The sequence below is a fragment of the Oncorhynchus kisutch genome, linkage group LG5 (assembly GCF_002021735.2).
Source record: "Oncorhynchus kisutch isolate 150728-3 linkage group LG5, Okis_V2, whole genome shotgun sequence".
NCBI classification, from domain to species: Eukaryota; Metazoa; Chordata; class Actinopteri; order Salmoniformes; family Salmonidae; genus Oncorhynchus; species Oncorhynchus kisutch.
Window position 1 is genome coordinate 38,447,182 of NC_034178.2, and position 12,477 is coordinate 38,459,658.

At 41.1% G+C, this 12,477-nt stretch overlaps 1 protein-coding gene across 18 annotated transcripts in view; it reads left to right on the forward strand.

Annotated features, from left to right (window-relative positions):
• The first annotated feature begins 748 nt into the window (after positions 1-748).
• LOC109891016 (calcium-dependent secretion activator 1) overlaps positions 749-12,477 on the forward strand; it is a 181,600-nt gene continuing 169,871 nt past the window's right edge. For all 18 annotated transcript variants that reach the window (XM_031825030.1, XM_020483253.2, XM_031825017.1 and 15 more), the window contains exon 1: positions 749-1,654. In XM_031825030.1, coding sequence (XP_031680890.1) covers positions 1,316-1,654 — 339 coding nt within the window. In that variant the 5' untranslated portion in view covers positions 749-1,315. The remainder of the gene's footprint in view (positions 1,655-12,477) is intronic.

A 12,477-nucleotide genomic window follows, 5' to 3' on the forward strand; every position in this document is an offset into this window, starting at 1 on the left:
CAAACACTGTGTCTTTGTGAGATGCAGAGTAGGTGAACGGATGATCTCAGCATGTGTGGTTCCCACGGTGAAGCATAGATGAGGAGGTGGGATGGTGTGGGGGTGCGTTGCTGGTGACACTGTCTGTGATTTACGGTAAAAAGCCCCAGAAGCCTTGGCCATAAGGGTAAATTGTTGGCACTGTCTTTGGAGGGATGGCTGCACTTTATTTTATTTATTTTTTATTAAGTAGGCTATATAGACCCACACCCTCTCTAAACAGAAATTATAGCTATCCTGTGTTAGATTGGAATTATCTCAGGACCAGCCAAGGAAAGAGGCTCCAGGACAGATATTATACTGTCAGTATTGATGATTGATGCATTAATTCTGATGCATAAAAAAATTCATAATAATAATTCTGATGCATAACCTATTACCTAGACTACATAATTAATTATTAATAAGAAGGGACAAGTCTAGGCTATATAAGGCCTAGGCTACCATACAACATTGGCACTATCATAAACAAAAAAACATTTAATTAATAGTCAATGAAATCATGCACTTCTAGCCTGACTATTGCATGTGTTAGGGATAAATGGATAACGTGGATAAATGATATTGGCGGATTTAAATCTGAATACAGAAATAATGATGTTGAAATAGGCTTATTTGGTGAAATCTCCGTTGGAGATGCATCTCCGAGTCTCAGATCATCAGGTGGATGGAGTGAATCGGTTGCCGCAGCAACAGCGTCAACTGCACCCCCACCCCCCGCTATAATTTGCTTTCTGATTCAGAACGACGGTAAATTCCCGGTACTTTCCAGTGGTATCTTCCCAATCCGCGCGTTGCTTAGCAGGATGCGGCCATCGATAGTTTTCTATTGACAAATCGCATCAGGAAAATAAGTGAAAGTCGATGGTTGTCCGTTCTTTCTATCTTTCATCCGACACCTTCCCGTTCTCATAGATAGCATCCTAGCAAATCCCCGACGGTGACTGGAGAGTTAAAACGCTGAAAGCGCGTAGCCTAAGCAACTACAATTTTCTTTCGTTCGAATTCAGTCACTTTTTGTGCGAACAGTTTGAGCTACTCTCGTTCAACATCAGTCGCGCGCATTCGTAATTCCTCTCCTCAACTGACATTTCCTGTTTTAAATATAGTTTATCTGGATTTTTTTCTACTTTTTTCCCCCACTGGCGTTGCCAACGCAACACAGATAGCCTGTCTCTGAACGCAGTCGTTCTTCGAAAAAACCTCCTGTGGCACTGAGACACATTGGTCTACGCTTTCTCCCCTGTCTAGATAGTCTCCACACAAGACCAACAATATGTTGGACCCATCTTCCAGTGAAGAGGAAGCGGATGAGATAGTGGAAGAAGAAGGCAAAGAGGTGATGGCACCAAAGACCGGGGGAGCACGGGTGTCACCCAGCCGGACCACCGACAGTTCTGGTGGGCTCCAGCCCTCGAGCCGGGGAAGCAGCGCTTGTGCGTCCAACCCCAGCCCCTCGGCGGCCAGCGAGAAGGAGAAAGATGATCTGGAAAAGATGCAGAGGGAGGAGGAAGAGCGAAAGAAGAGGCTCCAGCTCTATGTCTTTGTGATGCGCTGCATTGCCTATCCTTTTAATGCCAAGCAACCCACCGACATGGCAAGACGACAACAGAAGGTAAGACCACTGTAGATAATAAACTCACAACATATATATATGTTGGGAGCCCCTATATGGTACATGGACATGGAATGGTACATAAGTCATTATTAGAACCGAGCCAACCACACACATGCACAAATCGAACGCTCATCTGATGCTGCTGGTGTTGGAAAGACAGTAGATCCAGGAAAGGCATATTTCAATACAGCAAAACTAGTCAGTGACCAGTTGCTCTGTCACATAGTTTCCTCAAATGGAAAATCTGTAATTGCTCCATACTATTAAATTAATGATATATAGGCATTCCCATTGATTCTTGAAGAGTATAACTTATAAATTACTTTAGCTGTCTAATCCCATCAGAATCCAAAATATAAGCTTGTTTTATTCCTATCTTTGTAAACACTGTAAATGTAAACAAACACTGTATATCCTCAAAACATGGTTAAAACTATACATTTGATCTAATGTTTGGTCAGTCCTTTCATCCATAGTTCTGTTTTTGAATTTGAGAGGGGTTACATTTCTCCAGCCCCATCCCTTAGCTGTTTACAAAATGAGTGGTGAGGTGGCTGCTTTGTTGTTGTTTCTGTGCCCAGCTCCAAGAGACATTACAGTCACACCATTAACAAGACTAATGTATGTACACTGTAAAGTGGTTATCGTGACTTTTACAGTAGCAAGTAAAGTTCTGTATTTCATATTACAGCACACCAACTTTAATATATTTTTTAACCAGGCAAGTCAGTTAAGAACAAATACTTATTTACAATGACGGCCTACCCCAGCCAAACCTATATGAAGCTGGGCCAATTGTGCACTGCCCTATGGGACTCCCAATCACAGGCAGATGTGATATCGCCTGGATTTGAACCAGGGACTGTAGTGATGCCTCTTTGACTGAGATGCAGTGCCTTAGACCACTGCACCAGATGGGAGCCCACTCGGGAGCCCAATATAAATAGCGTATTAAAGCCATAAAACATACTGTATTATACTGTAAAAAAGTAAATTCCACCGTAATCAGAATGAATGAATTATTGAATGAATGAATGGATGAATTATTTACATTTGTTGAGGGGAGGGGATTGTATTTCACAGTATTCACAGTATTTTACTGTAACTACAAGGGATTGGTGCAAGCAGGTTGGCTGGTAAGTAAAGTGTTTAGAAACATTAGAGCATATTAATTAATATTTTGTGTTTTATATCACTTGCACTTCTAAAGGCCTTAAAGGCTTCCAAACTGGCAGCGACTACACAACATAACAGACCAAAAATGCTCAACCATTTAAGGTTCATGACTTGCTGCTACTCCAATCTTTCCCCTAAACATGTTTAATTGGTGGGGCACTATAACCACATAGGAGTTAAATTGGTACAGCATTCTCACTCACGGGTGCAACAAATATAGCATCTTACAAGGCACTCCTCAACGTATGTTAATGAGACAGAAACAACAATACCATGCCCTCACTAGTAGTCAAAATATTTTTTTAGCTCCAAAAATACAGTACAGTACTGTATTCTGAGCCGGCAGGTAGCCTAGTGGTTAGAGCATTGGACTAGTAACTGAAAGGTTGCCAGATCAAATCCCCAAGCTGACAAGGTAAAAATATGTAATTCTGTCCCTGAACAAGGCAGTTAACCCACTGTTCCTAGGCCAACATTGAAAATCACAATTTGTTCTTACTGACTTGCCTGGTAAAATAAAAAATATTCTGTTGGATGGAATTACAGTATCATTCAAAATACAACAATTATTTCCCTGCCTACAACCTTTTCTCACAATGAAAACACAAAGCAGACCAAACTCTTCGGTCCTTTAAAAACCTGCTCTATGTAAAATATTGTGTGCTATAGACTCATTAAATTTCCTACAATGTGATTTTCTGGATTCTTTTTCTCATTTTGTCTGTCATAGTTAAGTGTACCTATGATGACAATTACAGGCCTCTCTCATCTTTTGGGAGAACTTGCACAATTGGTGGCTGACTAAATACTTTTTTGCCCCACTGTATATATAAAAAATCTCAGTTTACATTGGCGCGTTACGTGCAGTAATGTTTTGATTCCAAAACATCCAGTGATTTTGCAGAATTACTCACAATAAACATTGATAAAAGATGCACGTGTTATTCACAGAATTAAAGATAAACGTATCCTCTATGCAACCGCTGTGTCAGATTTCAAAAAAACTTTATGGAAAAACAATAATCTGAGAACGGCGCTCAGAACCCAAATTAGCCAAAGAAATATCCGCCATTTTGGCGTCAACAAAAAGAAAGGAGTTAAAAGGTCATCGCTGTAGTCTCGTAAATCCGACACTTTGCAAAATCAGTGACTAGGGTCTGGTTTCAATGATGGACTCTTTTGGCATAGAGGAACTACGTCACTGCCTACGTTACTATTTTAACCGCTTGAATAAAATACAAAATAGTAGCTAGCAAGATGGCGATCACAGAGTTTATCTTTTCGCAAGTGCTAGTTTCCAAGTGTCCCTATACCTCTCCAAAGTGGTATATGTCTGTAAATTAGATAATTCCAGTGCTATTACATATTTGCTATTTGTTCAGTATTAAAACAACATTTCTACCATATCAACCTCACTCAAACATTGTGGTGGTGTTATGGGGTATCCAGAGTACATTCAAGTGTACTTTTAACCTCTCCAAAGTTTCCAAATGTGGTAATTACATTGTTTTTACACACTGGATGTGCCTAAAAGTTATTGTTCACTATAAAAACAACATTTCTACATCACCAACCTCTCTCAAACATTGTGGTGGTGTCGGGGGACATACAGGGGATAGGGATGCCTGCAGCGCGTAAGCTGGCAACATATTTTAGTCAATAGTCAATAGGCTAGATTTGTTCCTAACCACCTAAGGTTTCATTTGATACCTATAGCTCAAACACAGACCAAATCGAAGCTTACCTTGTAAGATGTTTGCTGTTTGATGAAAATGTTGTGTAAAATTAACATTTTGACCCTCGGGGCTGGTGATCAATAACAGTTGGTCACAGGCAGACATATAAGACATCCTCATGATCTGTGGAGTCCCGGCTTTCAGTGTGTACCAACATATTCCGTGTTTATTTCGTTTATGCTTCACAACGCTAAGGAATGTTGGTAACAGTCATCTTGAAATGAGGTTATTGGCCTGCCCTGATATATTCGTATGCCCATATATGGTAGTAAGTCATTTCCAAAGATTTGAAGGCATCGATCAATAGCCAAGATAGTCAGCTTTCCACAGACACCCTGTTTTTGCAGATAGGGGCTACCATTCTCATACCAGACTGAATTTAATTTAAAAAAATATGGGGACTTCACATTTAAGAGGTTTTCAAATTGATTTAATTGTCATTGTTTGTCAAGTCTACACAAAATACTCTGTAATGCTAATGTGGAAGAAAAATTCAATTTAACTAAAAATATTTATAAAAATGTAATAACTAAAATATAGTCGTTGCATGCATACTCATCTCTCTGAGTCAATACATGTTAGAAATACCTTTGGCATCGATTACAGCTATGAGTCTTCCTAGGAATGTCTATAAAACCTCTTAAACGTAAAGAATGAAGCCGATATTGTAGCAGTTTTTAACAAACACTTCATATCTGCTGGTTCAGTGTTTGATAATGGTGGTGCCCAGGCCTCTAATGTCAGCTCTGTTACAGTAAACTAAACTCAGCTGAAAAAGAAACATCCTCTCACGGTCAACTACGTATATTTTTAGCAAACTTAACATGTGTAAATATTTGAATGAACATAACAAGATTCAACAACTGAGACATAAACTGAACAAGTTCTACAGACATGTGACTAACAGAAATGGAATAATGTGTCCCTGAACAAAGGGGGGGGGGGGGGGGGGTTCAAAATCAAAAGTAACAGTCAGTATCTGGTGTGGCCACCAGCTGCATTAAGTTCTGCAGTGCATCTCCTCCTCATGGACTGCATCAGATTTGTCAGTTCTTGATGTGAGATGTTACCCCACTCTTGCACCAAGGCACCTGCAAGTTCCCGGACATTTCTGGGGGGAATGGCCCTAGCCCTCACCCTCCGAACCAACAGGTCCCAGACGTGCTCAATGGGATTGAGATCCGGGCTCTTCGCTGGCCATGGCAGAACACTGACATTCCTGTCGTGCAGGAAATTCACACACAGAACAAGCAGTATGGCTGGTGGCATTGTCATGCTGGAGGGTCATGTCAGGATGAGCCTGCAGGAAGGGTACCACATGAGGGAGGAGGATGTTTTCCCTGTAACACACATCGTTGAGATTGCCTGCAATGACAACAAGCTCAGTCCGATGATGCTGTGACACACCGCCCCAGACCATGACGGACCCTCCACATCCAAATCAATCCCGCTCCAGAGTACAGGCCTCGGTGTAACACTCATTCCTTCGACGATAAACGTGAATCCGACCATCACCCCTGGTGAGACAAAACCGCGACTCGTCAGTGAAGAGCACTTTTTGCCAGTCCTGTCTGGTCCAGCGACGGTGGGTTTGTGCCCATCAGCGACATTGTTGCCGGTGATGTCTGGTGAGGACCTGCCTTACAACAGGCCAACAAGCCCTCAGTCCAGCCTCTCTCATCCTATTGCGGACAGTCTGAGCACTGATGGAGGGATTGTGCGTTCCTGGTGTAACTCGGGCAGTTGTTGCCATCCTGTACATGTCCCGCAGGAGTGATGTTCGGATGTACCGATCCTGTGCAGGTGTTGTTACACGTGGTCTGCCACTGCGAGGATGATCAGCTGTCCGTTCTGTCTCCTTGTAGCGCTGTTTTAGGCGTCTCACAGTATTGATATTGCAATTTATTGCCCTGGCCACATCTGCAGTCCTCATGCCTCCTTGCAGCATGCCTAAAGCACGTTCACGCAGATGAGCAGAGACCCTGGGCATATTTCTTTTGGTGTTTTTCGGAGTCAGTACAAAGGCCTCTTTAGTGTCCTAAATTTTCATAACTGTGACCGTAATTGCTTACCGTCTCTAAGCTGTTAGTGTCTTAATGACCGTTCCACAGGTGCATTCATTGTTTATGGTTCATTGAACAAGCATGGGAAACAGTGTTTTAACAATTTACAATGAAGATCTGTGAAGTTATTTGGATTTTTACGAAGTATCTTTGAAAGACAGGGTCCTGAAAAAGGGACATTTTTTGTTGTTGTTGCTGAGTTTATGAAATAGGCCCTCGTGAACCATTTTAACTTTGAGCCTGTTTCTTATGCTGAGGTCTTTAAAGCACTAATGGCAATAAACACTAAAAAATCTGCAGGTCCAGATAACCTGGATCCCTACCTCTTAAAGGTAGCAGCTGCTATTATTACTGAACCTGTGGATCACATTTACAACTTGAGTCTGTTGAACAATTCCATACCCAGCATTTGGAAATCAGCTCATGAACTCCCACTGCTAAAGGGTGGAGATCCCTCAGATGCTAATAACTATCATCCTATCTCCAAACTCCCTGTCCTGGCCAAAGTCTATGAATCCCTAATGAACTCACAGTTAAAAACCTTCTTAATTGAAAAGAACATACTGAGCGGGGTTCAGTCTGGCTTTAGATCGAGGCACAGCACCACAACTGCAGCTATGGCAGTGGCAAATGACATCATAAATGCACTTGATAAAAAGCAACATTGTGCTGCTCTGTTTGTTGTTTTATCAAAGATTTTTGATTCAGTTGACCATGAATTGTTGCTAGCTAGACTCAGTAACATTGGTCTCAGTGAAGGGGCAGTAAATAGCTTTTCAGTCACTGCAGGGCTCCCTTTATGGTCTCAAACTAGTCTTGTATGTACAAAAAAAAATCAAAAAATGCATGACCTTTACCTGAGCTTGCACTCAGCCAGAGAAGGTTAGCATTGTCACATCTGGTGGCTAATCCATTGAAAAAGTATAATTCTACAAATACCTAGGTATATGGTTGGATGACAAGTTGTCCTTTAAAGTTCGTATGGAAAATCTTGTGAGGAAGCTTAAATTGAAATTGGGTTTTTATTTTTGTAAAATGCTTGCTTCCCGCTTATGGCTAGAAAGAAGCTTGTTCATGTTACTTTTCCCTCTGTAATTGAATATGGTGACTTGTTGTATATGCATGCAGCCTCTTCCATCTTACAGACTGGACTCTGTTTATCATGCATCCTTGTGCTTTATTACAAATGCCAAGTCACTCACCCACCATTGCACCTTGTACCAAATGGTAGGTTGGACCTCACTTTATATGCGCAGAAAGCTACATTTGTATGTGTTCATCTACAAAGCCTGAGTAACTGCCCCCTGATGATTACGTCATCGCCACACCGGAGAGTAGGATAAAAACCCAGCTGTGTCATGTCAACATGTTGAAACCATACTTCACCCACTACGATCGGGCGGCACTCGAACACACTCCTGTGTTCCAATGGCACGATGTGTTAGCTAATCCAAGTTTATAATTTTAAAAGGCCAATTGATCATTAGAAAACCCTTTTGCAATTAAGTTAGCACAGCTGAAAACTGTTGTTCTGATTAAAGAAGCAATAAAACTGGCATTCTTTAGGCTAGTTGAGTATCTGGAGCATCAGAATTTGTGGGTTCGATTACAGGCTCAAAATGGCCAGAAACAAAGGACTTTCCTCTAAAACTTGTCAGTCTATTATTGTTCTTAGAAATGAAGGCTATTCCATGCGAGAAATTGCCAAGAAACTGAAGATCTTGTACACCACTGTGTACTACTCCCTTCACAGAACAGTGCAAACTGGCCCTAACCAGAATAGAAATAGGAGTGGGAGGCCCCGGTGCACAACTGAGCAAGAGGACAAGTACATTAGAGTGTTGTGTTTGAGAAACAGACGCCTCACAAGTCCTCAACTGGCAGCTTCATTAAATAGTACCCGCAAAACATCAGTCTCAACATCAACAGTGAAGAGGCGACTCTGGGATGCTGGCCTTCTAGGCAGAGTTCCTCTGTCCAGTGTCTGTGTTCTTTTGCCCATCTTAATCTTTTTTTTTTATTGGCGCAAACCAGATGTGATGGCGAAATCTGGTTTGCACTTAGTGGGACTATCATTTGTTTTTCAACAGGACAATGACACAACACACATCCAGGCTGTGGAAGGCCTATTTGACCAAGAAGGAGAGGGATGGAGTGCTGCATCAGATGACCTGGCCTCCACAATCACCCAACCTCAATCCAATTGAGATGGTTTGGAATGAGTTGGACTGCAGAGTGAAGGAAAAGCAGCCTACAAGTGCTTAGCATTTGTGGGAACTCCTTCAAGACTGTTGGAAAATCATTCTATGGAAAGCTGGTTGAGAGAATGCCAAGAGTGTGCAAAGCTGTCAAAGGCAAAGGGTGGCTAATTTGAAGAATCTCAAATATAAAATATATTTAGACTTGTTTAACACTTTTTGGATAGTACATGACTCCATATGTGTTATTTCATAGTTTTGATGTCTTCACTATTATTCTACAATGTAGAAAACAGTAAAAATAAAGAAAAACCCTTGAATGAGTAGGTGTTTCCACTGGTACTGGTACTGTATGTATGGTACGGGGACTGTATGTATATATATATATATAGGGAATATAAGTATAAATGCAACATGTAAAGTTTGGTTCCATTAGCTGATTTAAAAATCCCATAAATTTACCATACGCACAAAAACCTTATTTCTCTCAAATTTTGTGCAGAATTTTGTTTATAACCCTATTAGTGTGCGTTTCTCATTTGCCAATTTGCATATCAAGAAGCTGATTAAACAACATGATCATTACACTTGTGCACCTTGTGCTGGGGGCAATAAAAGCCCCTTTGAACATGTGCAGTTTTGTCACACAACACAATGCCACAGATGTCTCAAGTTTTGAGGGAGAGTGCAATTGGCATGCTGACTGCAGGAATGTCCACCAGAGCTTTTGCCAGAGAATATTGGAGAAGGCGATGTATTTAAGTAGCGACACATTTAAATCGATAATATTGTGTAATGGAAGTTGTTCTCTGTTGGTGGTGAGCAAACATGTCCAACAAAAATATATACAGAACAAAAATATACAATTTCAAAGATTTTACTGAGTTACACTTCATAGAAAAAAATCAATCAATTGAAACAAATTCATTTGGCCCTAATCTATGTATTTCACATGACTGGGCAGGGGTGGGCCTGGGATGGCATAGGGCCACCCAGTTGGGAGCCAGGTTCACCCACTGGGAAGCCAGGCCAAGCCAATCAGAATGAGTTTTCCCCCACAAATGTGGAAAAAGACAGAAATACAGACAGAAATAATCCTCAGCACCTCCCTCCCCCTCCTCAGACAATCCTGCAGGTGAAGAAGCCGGATGTGGAGGTCCTGGGCTATAGCGTGGTTACATGTGGTCTGCGGTTGTGAGGCCGGTTTGATGTATTGCCAAATTCTCTAAAACGACGTTGGAGGTGGCTTATGGTAGAGAAATTAACATTAAATTCTCTGGCAACAGCTCTGGTGGACATTCAGTCACCAGAGCTGGACACGCAGTCAGCATTCCAATTACACACTTCCTCAAAACTTGAGACATCTGTGGCAGTGTGTTGTGTGACAAAGCTGCACATTTTAGTGGTCTTTTATTGTCCCCAGCAGAAGGTGCACCTGTGTAATAATCATGCTGATTAATCAGCTTCTTTATTAGCCACACCTGTTATGTGGATGGGTTATATTGGTTAATGATAATTGCTTACTAACAGGGATGTAAACAGGGATGTTTTTGATTATATATTTAAAACATTGATTTAAAATATGTTTTTAACCCGGTGAGTGACAGAGGAAGAAGATAATTTCATCAACTGCAAGCAAGAGTTTTCATTGAGATTGTTAATACAGCTAGCTGACCAAGGTAAGATTTGTTTTTGAAAATGAAAGTTAAGTAGAGTTCAGTAGAATTATTTTAATGTAACAAAATATAAAATAATTGTTAAATGGTCTTGGTTAGCCAAGCAATGTGTTGAAAGCTAGCTAGCTAGCTAGCTAATTTAGCTAGCTTTAGTAAGGGTCGATTGTCTGTTAGAACTGGCTAGCTAGCTAGATTATTTTTAGCAAAATATATTCCTATTTTCCCCCCCTGCAGTGGATCCTTCTGGTCTTGAGCCTCAGCTGCCTATGGACAGACCAATCCAATATACAGTGCCTTGTGGAAGTATTCGGCCACCTTGAACTTTGCGACTTTTTGCCACATTTCAGGCTTCAAACATAAATATATAAAACTGTATTTTTTTGTGAAGAATCAACAACAAGTGGGACACAATCATGAAGTGGAACGACATTTATTGGATATTTCAAACTTTTTTAACAAATCAAAAACTGAAAAATTGGGCGTGCAAAATTATTCAGCCCCTTTACTTTCAGTGCAGCAAACTCTCTCCAGAAGTTCAGTGAGGATCTCTGAATGATCCAATGTTGACCTAAATGACTAATGATGATAAATACAATCCACCTGTGTGTAATCAAGTCTCCGTATAAATGCACCTGCACTGTGATAGTCTCAGAGGTCCGTTAAAAGCGCAGAGAGCATCATGAAGAACAAGGAACACACCAGGCAGGTCCGAGATACTGTTGTGAAGAAGTTTAAAGCCGGATTTGGATACAAAAAGATTTCCCAAGCTTTAAACATCCCAAGGAGCACTGTGCAATCGATAATATTGAAATGGAAGGAGTATCAGACCACTGCAAATCTACCAAGACCTGGCCGTCCCTCTAAACTTTCAGCTCATACAAGGAAAAGACTGATCACAGATGCAGCCAAGAGGCCCATGATCACTCTGGATGAACTGCAGAGATCTACAGCTGAGGTGGGAGACTCTGTCCATAGGACAACAATCAGTCGTATATTGCACAAATCTGGCCTTTATGGAAGAGTGGCAAGAAGAAAGCCATTTCTTAAAGATATCCATAAAAAGTGTTGTTTAAAGTTTGCCACAAGCCACCTGGGAGACACACCAAACATGTTGAAGAAGGTGCTCTGGTCAGATGAAACCAAAATTGAACTTTTTGGCAACAATACAAAATGTTATGTTTGGCGTAAAAGCAACACAGCTCATCACCCTGAACACACCATCCCCACTGTCAAACATGGTGGTGGCAGCATCATGGTTTGGGCCTGCTTTTCTTCAGCAGGGACAGGGAAGATGGTTACAATTGATGGGGAGATGGATGGAGCCAAATACAGGACCATTCTGGAAGAAAACCTGATGGAGTCTGCAAAAGACCTGAGACTGGGACGGAGATTTGTCTTCCAACAAGACAACATAAAGCAAAATCTACAATGGAATGGTTCAAAAATAAACATATCCAGGTGTTAGAATGGCCAAGTCAATGTCCAGACCTGAATCCAATCGAGAATCTGTGGAAAGAACTGAAAACTGCTGTTCACAAATGCTCTCCATCCAACCTCACTGAGCTCGAGCTGTTTTGCAAGGAGGAATGGGAAAAAATGTCAGTCTCTCGATGTGCAAAACTGATAGAGACATACCCCATGCGACTTACAGCTGTAATCGCAGCAAAAGGTGGCGCTACGAAGTATTAACTTAAGGGGGCTGAATAATTTTGCACGCCCAATTTTTCAGTTTTTGATTTGTTAAAAAAGTTTGAAATATCCAATAAATGTCGTTCCACTTCATGATTGTGTCCCACTTGTTGTTGATTCTTCACAAAAAAATACAGTTTTATATCTTTATGTTTGAAGCCTGAAATGTGGCAAAAGGTCGCAAAGTTCAAGGGGGCCGAATACTTTCGCAAGGCACTGTAAGTTGTTTTTTGTATAATTTAGCTAGCTGGTTCCCAATTAAGTTAAAATCTATTCATGAAC